Genomic DNA, 17,981 nt, shown 5'->3' with positions numbered 1-17,981 from the left:
GAGAAAAGTGAGAAAACTAAGAGCTCTTAGAGGCTAAAAGCATATTCACAGATAATTTTGGATATTTTGAGTTTTATTGCAAATCAGAATTAAACCAAACTTCAAACTAACAAAATATCCTTTCTCCATCCATTGACTCCCAGTACCAGTGCTGCCTGTAGCTAGCAGGTGTCCTAGGTTGCCTATATGACGCTTTTATCCCCAGTTGTCTCTTCTGCTGATGCTGAATAATACGTTTTGCACGTTTAAGCCTTGTTCCAGAGAGTGAAGGGGGGAGAGAAGAATCACGCAGTTTGTTTCAGACACTGCACTCACTCCTCCACATTCCTGCTCCTGGACTGTGTTGTCTGCGGATGGATAGACAGCGGGACAGAGCTCTCCTTTGTTTTAGTTAGTTTTAGCCAGCTGAGGCAAAGAAGTTCCCTGGACTGTGTTTTTTTTTTCTTTTCTTTGGACCTGTTTAAACATGCTCTGGACTGAACACCCAGCAGAGCACCGGCAGCTGCACCTGTGGCCACCGGGCCGGGCCTGGGCCGAGGCATTTCCAGCACCAGAGGGACTGATAAGAGACTGATAAGAGACTGAGTGAGCTGAACTGCAACCCAGGGAGGGGACTTTCTGAGTTTGTCATCTCTTTTGGAGCAGCAAGTGGTTTTATTGTTTAATGTTGTTTAGGTTTCATTGTTTAATAAACAGGTTTTTTCCACTTTTCTCCAAGGAAGTATTTTCTCCTGGACCGGTTGAGGGGAGGGGCCGATTGAATCTGCTTTTCTAGAGGAGCCCCTCTGGGGGTTCTCTCCCAAATTTGCCCTGAACCAGGACAGCAGGGAATATCCAGGTCTGGATGCCTTTGTCTGAGACCAGACAACAAGAGGAACACCTCTGAGTAAAACAGGGCAGAGGGGAAGAGAAACTCAGAAAAGACTTTCAAACAATATGAACTAATAAGCTCAACTGTCCTTGTATTAAATAGTTAACTTCTGCATTCATCTTCACCTAGCAAAAACATAGTATATGTGGGCAATTTTCCCCAAAGAATTTTCTGCCTGTACATGTTGACATTCTGTTTATCCTCCTCTGCTGCCACTTCATTCTTCTTTGTGATCTTGCTTCAATTCCTGTCTACATTTGTGTACTCCTCAAAACACACAGTGGATTGCAGGAGCTCCCAAAAGATGTTCTTGAACTTCCCTGGTCTTCTAACACTCAGCTTCATTTCTGTCTATCCTTTTTTTTTCTGCAAGATCAATTGTGTCAACAAATATGGTTCTTAATTTTCTTCTGGATATGTTGTGATCTCTTTACTTGAGGCAAACAGGTTTTATAAAGGTCTGTAACCCTCAAAATAACCAAAGTCCAGGGCTTTACACCCCAATCAGCAACAGGAGGTTGTTGTTTTCTCTCTGAAAAGATCTAATACATCATGCATTCAACTAAAACACAAAAATTATTTCAGCTCATATTTTCAAGGGGTCATTTATGCACTGTTATACTGTTGTTCTTGCATTGTTGCCTGTTTATTTATTCCTTCTGTATCACATAACAAAAAAGCCATCTCTATCAGCTTCATCCTTTTCACTTATTCAGCTTTAATGCTTCTTTCCCAAGTAACAGGTCTACAATAATATTTTTCACTCTAAATATATTACTGTAATGGAAAACCAGTACATTTACTTATACTTACTCAACTAAGAAAGTCATTACACTGAGAAAACTGCATACTGCTTCATCAAGGAAAATCAGCTTAATAACAGAAGCAACCAACTTACATTCCATAAACTCAAAAACAATATTAAAATTTGAACATTAATTTAAACAAATACATTAAAGATGAATAACCTTTATAAGCATTTATAAAAGAAAATTGGTTTAGTTGGGTTATAAATTTTTTAGTGTGCTAAGTCAGAAAACACAAGTTCTAGAACCAAAACACATCAGAAATTGATTTCCTGTAACAGTGACTAAGAGATGCATTCTTCACCAAGTTCATCTCAAGCAGAAAAGGTAATTTCAAATTTAGGTGTAGTAACTTTGCTTAGCTTAACCTCCAATTTTCAGGGAAGTGCTTGTGAGAAACTTTTACAATTGCTTTAAATTCTAAATGTATTCTAAGATATCATCAGGATTTCTTATGAAAGTGTGAACTCTCTTTACCCTAGTAGTTCTGATTTAAATTGGCAACAGCTATGAAAAAAAAAAAAAGTATGTGGCTTAATTGCTTAATTATGTAGAACTTGAAATAGAGAGGTGTATCTTATTTCCAGATGGGAGTGTCATCATCCCTTGCTAAGATCTACAGTATAGGAAGTAGACCAGAAAAAATATGTTTCAACTGGAAAAGTATACACATGTACTTTCCACGAGTAGCTGGAAGGGTAGAAATATCTGTCAAATTTGAAATAATTGAAAACAATCCCTTACTTGATTCAGTCAACACACTGAAAGGAAGGGATGCTATCCGGAAGGACTCTGACAGGCTTGAGGTGGGCTTGTGCAAACATCGAAGCTCAACACGGCCAAATGCAAGGTCCTGCACCTGGGTCAGGGCAGTCCCAAGCACAAACACAAACTGGGTGGAGAATGGATCAAGACTTTCTCCCTGGGGAGGAAGATTTGGGGGTGTTTGTGGACCAAAAGCTCAACAGAAGCTGGCAGTGTGCATTTGCAGCCCAGAAAGGCAATCACACCCTGGACTGCATCACGGGAAGCGAGGGCAGGAGGGCAAGGGAGGTGATTCTGCCCCTGTGCTCTCATGAGACCCCACCTGGTGTGCTGTGCCCAGCTCTGGGACCCCAGCACAAGAAAGACACAGACCTACCAGAACAAGCCCAGAGAAGGACCACTGAGATGATCTCAGGGCTGCAGCACCTCTCCTACAAAGACAGGCATGGAGTTGGGGATGTTTAACCTGGAGAAGAGAAGGCTCCAGGCAGACCTTAGAGCAGCCTTCCAATATCTAAGATGGGCCTACAAAAACAGATGGAGAGGGACTCTTGACAAGGGCATGTATTGACAGAACAAGACAGAATGGCTTCAAATTGAAAGAGAGTAGGTTTAGATTAGATATTCAGAAGAAATTCTTTATTATGAGGGTGGTCAGGCGCTGAAACAGGTTGTCCAGCGAAGCTGTGGATGCTCATCCCTGGAAGTATTCAAGGCCAGGTTGAGTGGGGCAAAAGGTGTCCCTACCCCCCTCTGGCAGGGGACTGGAATTAGATGATCTCTACAGTCCCTTCCAACTCAAACCATCCTATGATTTACAAGCTAAGAAAAAAGTTAAGATGGATGCGGCTACAGCCATGATCTATGCCAATACACACTGCAGTGTATCCACTGTATCTGATGCAACAGGAGGAGTAATAGAATAGATGAGGCCATGCTAGCTTGAGAACCACTTGCATTATTTTTTCTGGTTGTCTGCCGTACTTCTTGTAACTTCTCCCCAGGCCACTCATATACCTTTACACTGGCAGACATGGCTCAAGAATTTATCATGTTTCAATTGCACTAAAACAACATGAGTCACAAATTTTAATGAAATTTTAATGTGTGAACATCCTTGAAAAAGCAAAATAACGTGAGAGCTCAAATTAATGGTTGAGAGATTCAAGGAATGCATGCAGACAGAGAAAATCCTTCATTATTTAGCAGCACACATCCATAGTACATACTCTAAAAAAACATGAGATGATTCTGACACTACCACTGTTAATTAGTAAGAGATCACACATACTACAAATGAGATAGCAACTAGTCAGAAACAACACTGCCAAGTAATCCTGACCAAAACAAAGATTAGCTAGCTAGTAGATGGATGAGTAAGGAGGGAGAGCGAGAATTTCATCTGGAACTAAAGGGAGAAAAAATCCTTTTGTTATGCTACTTACTCCTGTAGGCTGAAATATTAGTCCATCCACTTCATGGCTAACTTCTCTGGCAAAGTTTCCTTCCAGGAGCTGTAGAACAAAAGAGAAAGAAAATCTTTTTCCATAGAGAAATGCACATCAAAGTGAGCAGTAGTGGATTATATGCTACTACTGCAATCGTTTGCCAATAAACAGCTTATTTATGGTTTAACGTTAGAGCTTGGGAAATGTCAACGTCAACAAAGTAGCAGTTTCTACAAAGAATACTCAAGGCTAGAAAATCATTTGTCCAAAAAGAAATACTTAAGAAGCCAAGATGATTCTATATACTAGAAAACTAAGGAATATCGATTCTAATACAGGACACTACAGTCATTTGTAGGCAAATCAAAAATCTATTTGCCATTTTAACACACAAGTAGAACTTTAGATTGAACTTATTTCCTGAAAAATACTTCAGGGCATCATTTGAAATTCATGTTTGACAGACTTCCTAACTAGGGCATAAGCCAGTAACACAGCTACATGACTGTAAAACCAACTCTTTGAATTAATTTGTATCTTGAATATAAATATTGAATATTCTATTTAATGCTTTCAATGACAGTTAATTCTGTATGGAGGTAAATACATCCATCAAGATGAATTAACCACAGAAAAACCATCTAATTAAACAAACTACTGAAACCAGCTAGTCAACAGTTCTGAGAATTGATGATATACTTCCATATTAAATTCTGACTTGCCTAAGGAAAAGCAAATAACTAAGAATTACAACTGACAAGTAATAGCAAAAAATTAGGAGAATTACCAAAATATCTCTTTATTAATTTCAATTTGTTTTACTGTTGAGATGAAGTCTCTTTCCTGAAGTTGGAGATACTTTTAGTAATATTTGAAAAAACTTTGGCGTAAAAGTAACCACATGGTGATAAAACATAGCAAATACAGAATCAGTAAATCACAGTCAGTTTTAAAAGCATCATTTTGGCCTGGTTCGCTAATTTTGTACAATTTCCTTCCTAGAGCTCAACTTAATGACCTGCTGACCAAATTATGACTAAATTATTCAAATGAAGTCAATAAAGTATGAAAGGAGCTGAGAATTAACATTTGTATCCTACTAAGGCTGTACAAGTAAAGGCAATGCAATTTTATGTTTTGTGGATCAAAAGCTTGTTGGCCAAATACTTCAAACAATAATGATTCAGCATATTTCACTTAAACCTGTAACTGTTTGCACAGAATGACTGATCATTTTCCTATAAAAAACTAGTTTTTTTCTCTTACCCAGAGATATATTGTCCCTATATCTCCAACAACAAGGAAGGCTTTCACTATTCAACTTTTAGATATAATTTAACTGGAAAAAAACACACTATGAGAGTACTCTCAAGTGGAAAAGTACTTAAGAATATTTAATTCTGATGAAAACAAATTGTTCAGAAGAGAAAAGCCGTAATTGAAACTTGAAGCTGCACCTTGCTGCTAACTTGTGGCTATCTTGAAATTCATAGCTGAAGTTCACAATGTAATGCATCTGCTACCATATGGCTACACAAAATAACAATAAAATAATTCCAAATTCTTTCATAAATCCACTGTTAGTCTTTGTTTTTATTAGAGCAATGAGTGCACTGGAAAAATATTTAAACACATGTCAAAAAGTTTTTAAAATAGTGGAGTTTTTAAATTTCTACACTAACTAAGTCTTCCATGGATCACTTCCAAGTTACTTACCAAAACTGACTGGCCAGTCATCTGTAATAAGAGTATGCTTCAAACTTACAAAAATGCACAAGACTGATTTCATTAAATTCAGGTACCAAAAAAACCTCTCACTGAATAATGTTAATATTAAGGAATAATGATATTTAAAAAACAAACAAACAAAAAACAAGCAAACAAAAACAAAACAGAAACTTCTAATTAGTTAAGACTACTTTTTATAAACTTCTGAGAAACCTATCCAAAGGCATTAACAAAAGTGGCAAAGAGAGGAATCAAATCACCTCCGTTTCTGCCTCTGTTTTTGAAGTTGTTAAGGAAATTACAATTTGAGGAGACAGTTACTTCAGTGTTGGAGCTTACAGAACTGAATTACGTATTCCATCCCAAAATAAAACTTAAGAATATAAAGCAATCTTCAAAGTTGGAGTATGTGCAAAAGCAGAAAATAATTATCATGCTGGTTGGCCTGCAACTCTCTCCACTCTGGTGAACATGTAGTTTTAGAAAGAACTTTACATTCAAGTACTATTACAACTTGATAAATTGAGATAAAAATATAAAATCAAAATTTTTCCATTTCAGAAATACATTCTGATACTTTTCACTCACTACTTAGCCAGAATTACAAAATGTAAAGGAATCTGTCCAATAAATCTCCCACCCAGTTGCAGAGTCAAACATGTTCTGTTTGGAGGCCAATGGTGTTTTCACTAAGACAGCTCCTCCCAAGTGTAAATTAGACATCAAAGACAAAAGGATTTTAAATCCAGAGCAAGCCTCAACAGATAACTACACTTCTTCATTATTCTGCTTTCATTCTCATTAGATCAATTACATGCATTTGAATGATAACACTCTCTCTAGAAAGGAATTTTGACCAGAAAGGATTAGCAACTGGGGGGAGGAAATTGAGGAAGAAATGTACATTTTCCCTGGCATTATTCCCATAAAAATTTTCTTGAGAATGAAACTATGTAAAGTTGTCTATGAACAGCAGAATACACAGATATTGAATATTGCAGAAGGTTTGGAATGACATGGAAATGTGCGGAAAAAGAATGTCTGACATACAAGCTAGTATTTTTTACTCTAAAAAAGTTATATTTTTCAGTTTATGAACTTCAAATGAAAATATCATGGTTCATCTTTTAAAAAACGTTGCTCAACATTCCACACATTCAAACTTCTAATTAACTTGAACAGAATGGTCTTTTTTAATCGGAGCCATGATAAATGGCACACCTGCTTGACTGGGATGACTGCCATGGATCAGAAAAAGTGCAATGCATCTCAATGACATTTTATAAAAAATGGGTAAATGATGCATGTGAACCAGCTCTTCTGGCATCCAATTCCATGTTGCCTCATGGCATCTAGTTCCACCTGAGATCTCCTTTGTTCACTCCTTTCAGCTTCCTTCTTCCCTACGAACACTGCAATAAACCATATACTCATATTACAGTTTATTATTTAAAACTTTTTCTTTTATACTTTTCAACTAAATTTAAAATTATCCCTACATCTAATAACACTTCTCTAAGGAAAAGAATGGTGTAATTGCATGGATTGAGTGGAGCTGTATGATGAGTAACAGGATTTCTCCTTGCTCCTTAACCACTGAGAAGAAGAGCAGCAAAAGAGCACTAATAACTTGCTGAAGCTGATTTTGCTAAAACACTGAACCAGTCAGCAGTTCTTCTGTGGATAATTGAAAATTCACGCTTTAGAGATCTCTCTGTACTTATACCAACAAAAAAATCACTTTGCTCCTTCAGCAGGAAGGGGAGAAAATTTAGGTGCATACAGATTCCATGCAATGCTAGTAGGTTTTCATTAATGATACTACATTATTCATAAAATAAATAAGTCCAGCAAGTACTACTATGCCTTTTCCTTCCCCTTACTAAAAAAAACTCATGGAAACACAACACCATGTGAGTTATGAGGATTCTAAAATATAAAGATGACTCTGCAAAGTCATACTGACTTTCTACAAAATAATTTTGCTAAGGTCCTTGCACGCACATCACAATTATTGATCTCCTGTGTCACAATATGCAAATACTGCTAACCGTTTTGTCTGTATTTCTGATTCAAAACTGACACTGCTTGCTAGCCTCCTGAAATACTTAGGGATACAGAAAAAACCCTTTGAATGTAATAATACAAGAAAAATACATGTCCCTTTTCCTTGCTTTTTTAATTTCAGAACTGCTATATGCTTCACTTCAAGTCAAGTTAGAACAACTCTGCCTGCAGTCCCTGTGGTGTTTTCCAGACCCATCTTCAAATCACTGATCATCTGGATCTATTCACTCTACAGAGTTGTAACAGGGAACATACTTCACTCTAAAGTATTAGTTACAAATAAACTATTAATTGAATTGTCAGTCAGCCAGAACATAAAACACCTTCATACATGGCCCTACTGTCATTCCTAACTTCACAGAGCGAGCATCTTCACCATCTTAGGTTTTAGTCCAACTTAAAGGGCCATCCCTTTCTCCAAGGATGACAGCCCTCTCCATCAGCCTCAAAGAAATTCTCACATCCTGACAACCGCTGAGTTTATAAACATGAGTTCATACATCTCTGTAGATAACCTACTACATAAATCTTCATAAATCCTGGTTTTGAATGACATCAGAAATCCCACAGAATGATGTTTATGCTAAGATAAGTTAAAATAATGCAAAAATAGTCTGGCTCAGCTTCATCCCAGCTATCACATTTCCCAAAAGTACATCAGTCTGTATCAGGCAATGATGGAACTATCATCCAAGCTACTAACATTCTACACTCCAGCTTGCAAATAGTATGTTTTTAAAAGGAGGCCTCCTGGAAAAGAAGTAAGCATGTATTTGGTGGGGTATAAGCTTCCTTTCAGATGATACACAGGCTGCTGTGCAATGCTCCAAAATACTATCAAATGCAGCTTAATGTCAAGTGAGGGAAGTGGTCCTCCAAGCTATGGCTGTAGCTCCTTCCTCCTCACCAGAATCTTTCCAGTTTCCCCTGTCCTGCAGCACCACGTCTTCTTTGGTTTGTTCTGTGTCTAAAAGCAGAGAAGGTATCAAGAACCAAACAGCTGCTTTCAAACTCAAAGCAAAAAATCATCAAACCTGTGAGTGACTATGTCATAGGGGAGAAAAGTTTCATATATTATTTAAAAATTAAATCCAGAATCTCAAACTTTCCACAGATAGAAGTTGGCTAGTTCACATTTTAACAGAAATAGAGCCCAAGCCAATGTGTTCAGAGAAGTTTTGACTTCGGTTCACTGACTGAATTACCACAAATACATGGTAAAACTTTCAAAACAAACTTTACTGACTCCCGGGAATTCATGGTTTTGGGGATTAAAGGGAGCACACACCTTCTGAAGTAAAGATTTAAAAAAGGAAAAAAAAAAAAAAAAAAACCAAAAACCCAAAAACAAACACATGAAACTCAATACATGTAGACTTTTATCTTTTTCACATTCAGGATACCAACAACTCCTCTAACATTGCACTGCAAGTAAAACAGCTGATCTACACAAACCTAGTGTAAATTAACAATCTGAGGGTGGGTGGGAGAGGATCAAAGACACATCTCTGGCAGTTTTATTGCTTCCTACCCTCCCCGCTCCAAACCAGACATGATCTGGATCACCATTTCATACTAACTTTCAGACAGCTATGAGGATGAAACCATCTCCTCTCACGCATATTTAAGTTCCTCTTCAAGAGATATGCTCAAATGCCAAGTAATTTATTTAGAAAGCTCTGCAATCTCAAATTACAGCATGCTGTGATGGAGAATCACAATCTTCATTAAGCTGTCCAATGAAGTACAGCCTTTGCAATTAAAAAATTAATTCCTATTTCTCAGCAATTTTTTTTCCTTCTACTTTTCTTCCTTGCTCCTCTTTTTAGATTCTGACCAAGACATCTCCTAGAGGTTTTTTTTAGAAACAAGGTTCACATTTCAAACATTTCACAAGGAAGCAGATGTAACTTTCAAAAATTTCAATGTGTCCTCAAAAGATATCCCACAGATACAATTTTTTTTATCAAATGAAACCATGCCATTTAGACTAGACAGAATATTCCAGAAGGGTCACAGCAGCAAGAAAAAATGCACTCCCTGTTCTCTTTCACAGGAGTCTCCTTTCAAGGAGATCTCTGCATCCTTGAGCACTTGCCAAAGTATTTGACCAGCCAATTTGACTGGCTGCTTGCCTCAAAGTGGCTCCTTCCAAGTAACTCTGAAGATCCTGAAATCACAGCCCGTGGTCTCAGGAGTGCGACTTAACACATGGTCATAAAGTAAAGATTTCTGCTTCATTGTTAACATTCATTTCCCTCTCAAAACCATAAATGATCTCTCATAAACATGATTTCAAGTTTTCCTCCAAATGACCTATAAAAATGCTGAAAAGCAGACTTTCAATAATGTAACATGACCCGGTTTCCCCTGCATCAGTCTCATTTGCTAATCAAAATATGATATGCTACCTTACATCAAATAAACAGTGTAAGAACAGTATCAGCTGAAGTGTATCTGCATCAGGGTAATGTCCAATACTATAATGAATCCTCCTTCATTAGTCATTGTATTGAGCTATATTTATCTTACCAGCAATAAAAGGCAAGAAAGAAAAAGCATCATAATAACTGAGAGTACCGTCAGAAAATTACAGCTTATACTAAATATTCTAAAGCTAATATGCTAAGAAAAAATTATGAAGTAACAAAATATTTCCTGGCCCATGTCAATGATCTAAAATATGCATAAAGGAAAAGTAGGATCAAAAACTGTAGAAAATAAATTAAAAACTGAGCTCTCTAAGAAGTAATTGCTTAAAGAAGTTTCCTATGCTAATTAGGAACCAACACATATTGAAGATAACTGCTACATTTTTAGTAAACCAGTGAAATTATCTACTTTGCCCTAACTGCATAAGGAACACAAAGTATAAACTTCTTACTTGCTCATTACTTAAAAAGAAATGTCATGCTTTTGGGCTGTAAAATCAGGGCTGTAAAACTGTATGAAAATCCTTTAAAAAATTCATGCTTAAAGCTCGAATCCTAGCTTTCCCACAGCCATCCATCTCAAGATGCTAATTCTAGACAAAACCAGAGAAAAGCTGCCAACATTATTATGTCTGTATGAACGCGTACATATTGAAAGCACTTGATGTCAACCAGTAACCCAGTAACTAAACAAAAAGAGTAAAAGTAAAATCCCAAGGTTCACCTGTTTAACAAAATCACCACTGTTTTGAACTGTGTAATCTCTGGCAACAGCTGAATCATATGGTGATGAAAAATATACCAAATGACTGTGTAAAGACACATGGGAATTTTTCAGTTGATAAGACTTTAAAATATATATTTTTTATAAAATATTATTTCATGGAAAACCTTTCAATTTGTTAATTTACTAGAAGCTCTGAAATCAATCATACTGAAAGACTAAAAATAACCTCTTTACCAAGTTAATCATACAGAACATTTTGGCTCAAAAGATATGAAAAACACCTAATTATGGCAATAGATTTGTTCCCTATAAGAATGAAAGCAGATAATGGCAGCATTGTGAGACTGATGTTCACTAATATGATCAAGAGACTAATTATTATCCATGAATCATTTGTAGCATTCAAAACTTGATTAATGTCAGGTCAAGTTTAACATGTGATAGGTTTTATTAGTAATGCTCAGCTATCCCACAGCTTGTCAATGTACACGAGTGCCATCTGTTAGGTGTAGGAATAGCCAACAGCCACAACAAAAACACATTGGCAACAACTGGTCACTGAAGTATGTTTTAAAAATTCCATAAGGAATACCCTAATAATTTTAAACACACTAGACCAGAATCCAGCACTATAGACTTGCTAAAGATAGGAAACTTGCAGCCCAAAAAAAGTGACCGTGCAAGGCATGTTTCTCTCTTTTGAAAGGTCAATCAAAGGTGTGTTTAATAATACTGAATACTTCACAGACTGACCAGTTTCTAGCAACAAACATTTTTTTGCTAGAGGAATATGTGTAGCTTCCTGTCTACACTCCTCCATGGATGTTTAGCAAGCATTGCTGTAGAAAATACACTGCTTTACCCTTTTGAGCATCGCTCATGGGATTCAAATACATGTGGTCCTAACAGCTCATCTAGCAAAACACTGTTAGAGGATGCTCAATCTGAAATTCATATTCCACAAAAAGCCATTCACTGACAGCCTTTCATTTGTTTTAATTACAGATAATGGCAAGAAGAAATCCTTTAGTGGGAGGGTCACTTTCTTGTATGTCCCAGCACTTTGTGGAGGTCAGATTTACCAGGGGTCACCTCTCCCATGTACAGCCCATGACAGCAGGACAGGAAGTCACCTGGGCACTTCCAGTGAACCTCCACTCTAGTAACAGTGGGAGCAGCAAAGTTGAAATAACATGAAGTGGCAACAGACAGGTGCATGCACAGAGAGGAAGGAAGGTGACCTAATTCTGGGTTTGCTCTGGCAACTATGTACTCCCTTCTGTCTACAACTAGTTAGAAACTCAGTTCAATGCATGAGCATTGAAACAAACATTTATATATCTCATTGGTACAACAGCCCTCTCAGATGTATTATAAACATGTTCTCATTTGATGGCCCTCTTGCATTCCAAGTGGATGAAGCTGAAAGGCTGCAGATGTAGGCTGCCACTGGTACCTGCAGCCTGCACTTTGGCTCCAAGCAGCCTGTTTCCTGCTGAAAAGTGCGACGTGCAGGGCTCCCAGACTCCTTTGTGTCAAAGTCAAACATGTAAAAGTCAAATATGCTGAAGACTTAGTGCTAGTCAGCAGACCACAGACCAAAAATAACATAATTTCAACAACCACAACCACTGCAGAGTGTCTTCCTCAACCATTTGCCCATATAATTTCATAGTCAGTGACTGACAAGGGCCCAAACTACTAATGACTGGTCATTAGCATTCTAATGACACCACTCTTCACTACCTTTTAGAACAGCAATTCTGCAGAAAAGTCTTCACTGGAGCCCATATATTTTTTCCAGGAGAGAAAAGCAATTGAAAGTCCAGTTTATACTCCAGTTCATTTATGTGAGAGGGAATGAGCAACACGTCCAAGCAACAAAGCCAAAGAGATTCGACCCTGTAGCTTGCTTTGTGCCATGAGGCACCTCTTAGGAAAAAGCGCGTTGGGATGCAACCTTGGATGTGAAAGTCTAAGTACCACATTAGCTTGATTTCACTACCCAGTCACATAGGAAAAAAATGCTATTGTGGACAAGAGAAAAATACATTGTGAGGGTGGCAGGAAATCAAGTTTGATGGTTCTTTTTTTTTTTTTTTTTAATATCCTCTTGGCTTTGCAGCTAATTCACTAACAGGACTCTTCAAATATGCTAATAACACTATCTGTATGCCATATTTCTTAATTATTTGGAGACATCTTAGAAAAACCTAGAGCATGCTACAGTAAGAGCCCCACTGAGCTGTCACCCATGTGCTGGTTCTGAGTGAACAACTCCAAAGGTTATGCACCTAATATATTCAAAACAATACCCAAGAATAACATAAGCACTATGTGTGTTAATGCTTAATTTGACAGCACATCTGCATTCCTGAATTCAAAATAAGCATGAGGCATTTCTCACTGTCAATCTCTTCTCAAAAACACAATTGAGAAACTGACATCAATTAACTACGATGTTTTCAAATGCTACTTTCAAATAACAGAAATAAGCTCCTCCAAGAAACTTTGATTTTTGTGATAGCCTCAATATTAGAGAAATGTGAACTCCTTGAAGCTTTGTGGAAATGACCCTGCCAAACAGCAATATTTCATATTTATTTTTCCTGACAAAGAAACAGCAATATATTTCATGGCTTGGCCATTTCATGTACTGTGCTCTTCACAGTTCTCTGTTTCAAACTGCATGGTGCCTTCATTTTCTTTCTTTTAGGCACAGGGATGTCACCCACATCACTCTCCCCACACTCTCCTGCCTGGCAGAACACACCCACCTGAGGTGACAGTGTTGCTGGAGCCACAGGAGATTCAAAAGGCTCCAGTAGCAAATGCTTTGATCTGTTTACGCATTAGCTGCAATCTATGACACTCCTGAATGGTCGAAAGATGCTCAGTAAAGTTTGTAATGTCTTCAACTGAGCAAGGCTCTCATGACACTGATGCTTGCAAGCTCCCTAATTCTCTATGTTTGAGCAAATACTACATTTAATAGTTCTTCTGATTTCAAAGGAAAGAATGGCACTGGGTTGAGTGCAATGGGGTTGAATGATCTTCCACTGTTACATACTTGATAAGGTTTATCTGTTACTCAGCCCCTGTGTAAACCTGTTATCCACCCCCTGCATAAACTGTTCCAACGTAATCTGGTCTCTGGTTGCCAAAATCATGGATAGGTCTGTTTTAATTAAGTCAGATAATTGAGGATTTTATTTTATTAAGCATTTCTAATAAGACTTGTCAACAAAAACAAAACTGAATATACAGTTTATACAATAATTCAGTCAGACACAAAACTGATATACAAGAACATAATGTTTTCATACATCTACTGTTCCAAGTCCTGATGCAAACTGGGCTAATATTTTATACTGGGCCTGAAGCATAGATTTTTAACACAAAAATTAAGGTTTAACTTTATATTCTGGATGTTTAAAAAATCAGATTCCTCTGCTACGCAATGGTACTTCAGGGCTTTATTTGCTACAAAGTTGAAATCAAAACTGTAAAGCCATAATAGTAAAATGCTAAGATTTTGTAATTTTTTATTTTAAAGATTAATTTTGTTCAAGGTCTGGTTTGGGGTTTTTTTCTCAAAATTGAGCATATTACAAGAAAAGAAACAGCTAGCAGCAATGTCCTATAATCTTGCATCATAATAAGTTGCTTTAAATTTCACCCCCATCTTTACCATTTTCTTTGTGCTTTTATTCATTTTATCCAAATTAAGTGCATGTCTCTTGAACATCATTCCAATAGGAGAAGGCTGATGGCTTCCCTGTGGAGCTGCATTGCCAGAAGGCAGTTTGGAAAGTGACAGGCTGTGAAGTGGCACAATGGACAATATTAAACAGTTGCCCCTCAATTAATGAGTGGAGTGACCCACTTAGTCACCACAGCTGAGTCTTCTAACTAATTCAGAAGATATCAAATATACAATTCAATTGTCCATACTGGCAAACCAACTGGTAAATAGGTCCAAACAGATTTGCATTTCCTGGTTTGGTAATACACCATAAAACTGAAATAAGAAATCATTGTTAAAGACACTTTTCCTACTTAGAAAGGTATATTGTATTTTCACTGTACAAAATACAGAAGAAATAATTTACAAAAATGTTAGAATGTTCAAATCTAATGTTAAATTGTTAAAAGCTAAGCTGAATATGTAGTGTCCTGATGTTTAAACTTACAGCGTGCACCAAGTAGAATACTTCAGCCATACAGCTTTATTTTTCCACGAGTTTCAATGCTTTCTTTCTCATATGATAGTTTGACAAGTCAAAATTTAATTACATATTCCACATCTGAATCATTCTGCATTAATTTATTTGTACCACTAGCAATATCTAACATGGGCCACAAGTTATGAGAATAATCCTTCATGGAAATATCCAAGGCTGTTTGTTTTAACTTCAGTAGATCACTTTCTGAAAAATGTGACACGTAACTAATGTGCGAATAATTTCTTGAAGAAAAAGAAAAAACTTCTTTCCTAACCAAAATACTATTGTACTGAAATATTATATTAGACCTTCAACATCATAAATAATAATAACCAAAAGCAAGTCACCTAATCCTATTCTGTTTACTCCAGGAAACAAACACAGATTCTTCTTTGTGAATGGGTCTCCTTAAGTGACTCCAGCAAAGTACGGAGGCTGAGAAGTCACCACAGCTGAGTCAGTGTTTGCCCTAGCTTGAGGGAACCAAATCTAAGCAAGTAGCTGATGCTTCCCTGTCCCACGGAAAGTCAAGGAACAGTCAGAAGCAGCTGGGCTCCCCACCACTACTGGCCTGCAAAGCCTCTGCTATCCCCAACCTCCCACTGACAAAAATTATATTTACCAAATAGTATTCACATCATTGCAGTGCTGCAGCAGGCATGAAATAGCTGCAGTGCAAGCACTGAATTTCAAATGGCAGTAACCTACATTCAGCTCAAATCTGCAGTTTGGTCACCTATTTCATCTTACAATTTACAAAGCTACCAGTTGGGCTGATTGGCTGTACTTACCTCTACAATTCAAGTGGTAAAATAACTTTGAACAATCAGGCTGAAGTACTACATGCTGGGATATAAGACAGCTGCCAAGATTTCAAATTCTAGTATAAGAATAAGGTAATATCTTTGCAGCTTCTTATTCCTTATTTGTTTACTAAGTTCCTCAGGTCAATGATTATTTGTGTTTACAGAAGAAAAGCATGCCAAAAAGAAGATTTAAGTGATGGTTACACCAGCACAAAAGTATCTCAGGGTGAAATAAGGCAATACTGCCTTTACACCAATAAACTTTCCGTTCTTGGGGAGATGGAACACGAATAAGTGAGGAAAAAATGTAAGACATGAAAAATAAAAACAAACAGAAACAAAATGGTAGAGGAGAGATGGGTTAGAAGACAATTAAAATGTGATTAGATGATAAATAGGCCAAAACCTTGGAATAGAACAGATGGAGTGAGGAACATGATGTAAGCCAGGCATGAAGAATGGCTACCAATCTAGGTCAGGAAATGCAGGATTGAAAGGTGAGCTGATTAAACTACTCCTGAAGGCATAGAAAATGAAAACAAAAATAAAAACAGAGGAAACAGGTCTTCTTGGCAATAGAAAACCTCCAGATGGTAACATTCTCCCTCCACTGAGATGGGGGTTTCAAGATCTTCAATAGACAGAGTATTTGACACTTCTGCAACCACCATTGTTGCCATGCAATTCCTCAGTCCCATGACTGCAAAGCTCCTCCTCGTGTTGTCTGTAGGCAACTGGGAGATGTAAGACAGGGCCTTGTCATTTTCAGTCAGTTTTGGTTAACAGCTCTCTTGGCACACACGGATGAGCAATGTCTGCATATTCTACCCTTTATCAGGGTTCACTCTTTCAGGGCATGCAAACACTAACTTACAGCTGCTCAGCTGCCTGCAAAATACATGAACAGCAGCAAAGTGTGCACTTACACGTTCTCCTGCATCATCAGAAGTCCACAGCAACTTAATTTTTCAAAGCAAACCATCTCAACAGGAGCTATACCTTTATTGGTATAAACTCTAAACATTCCACCTCTCCTAACTACAACAAAAGAAGTTTTAAAAAGTAAAAATAAATTCCAAATGTCAAATAAACAAGGAGAACAAAGTAAATCACCTGTCAGTTCACAGATCTGACTGAAAACTTTTAAAAGGATCCTAGACCATTTAAGCTTCCAGCAGAGATTACCTTCTCTCTAATCCTTCTAGGACAAGCTGTCATTTTAAAACCAGATAATAGTCTAAAACTGACAAGTCATTGACATACAGTGTGCTAACATTTGCAAAAGGTTGTTCACTTGACCTGTATCATTGTTTAACCTTTAGCCTTTTGTTCCATTGAGAGTGATGGGCACAATTCTCCATGGGACCACAGACTGCACAGAAAGGAACTTTTTTCCTACTCCTGCTAGACAGAATTTTCACTAGACAATGGGCTTTAGTGATGACATCCAGACTGAGACTGTCCACACAAAAAAGCCTTGCAAGAGAACTGTGAATTGGCTTAAGCAAGGAAAGCCAAGAATGGACCACTTCCAAGAATATAATTATTTCTATGCACCTGTACTTCCTGCTCAATATAATGAAAATAAAGTCTTGCATAATATTCCTGTAAATACAAGGCCATGGTTCAAAGCCTAAGAGTATGAAGCACTTAAAGCACCAACCTAAAACTCAGCTTCTTCCACTGACTGCTGCATTCCTTACACAATGGGTGGGAGAATTTGACCATATCATCTCCTTGAATTCTGATGCAAACCAATAAATGCAAAGAAAGCAAGGTATGCAACAGAAGTGACCAATCATGCAAATGTAATGGCAAACACCAAAAATTCAACTTTGCTCAAAATGTCTAAAAGAACCTGGAAGTTACATCAAAAGGAAGTTCCCAGATAACACTAAAATACTAATCTGTGTTTAATTGATTATAGAGGGATTTAGTGATACAGCTTTCTTCATCAATATCAGAGTTCAACAAGGCAATATTTTTAGAGACTCTGAAAATATACAACCTGCTCTTCACTGATTGTTCGTTTCTTTGGTCTTACACTAAAACTCAGTCTTACAAAAAATAACAGTCCATTCAAACATCTTAAAATAACCCTGAAG

The 17,981-nt window shown here is 37.3% G+C and overlaps 1 protein-coding gene across 1 annotated transcript in view; it reads right to left on the bottom strand.

Annotated features, from left to right (window-relative positions):
* Positions 1–17,981, bottom strand: part of RNGTT (RNA guanylyltransferase and 5'-phosphatase) — a 170,227-nt gene that overhangs the window by 86,455 nt on the left and 65,791 nt on the right. Inside the window, exon 12 of the mRNA XM_059469021.1 lies at positions 3,888–3,956. Within this exon, the coding sequence (XP_059325004.1) occupies positions 3,888–3,956 (69 nt within the window). The remainder of the gene's footprint in view (positions 1–3,887; positions 3,957–17,981) is intronic.

This window comes from Ammospiza nelsoni, chromosome 3 (assembly GCF_027579445.1).
Source record: "Ammospiza nelsoni isolate bAmmNel1 chromosome 3, bAmmNel1.pri, whole genome shotgun sequence".
NCBI classification, from domain to species: Eukaryota; Metazoa; Chordata; class Aves; order Passeriformes; family Passerellidae; genus Ammospiza; species Ammospiza nelsoni.
Note: the sequence above shows the minus strand (reverse complement) of the source record. Positions and strands in the feature narration are given on the sequence as shown.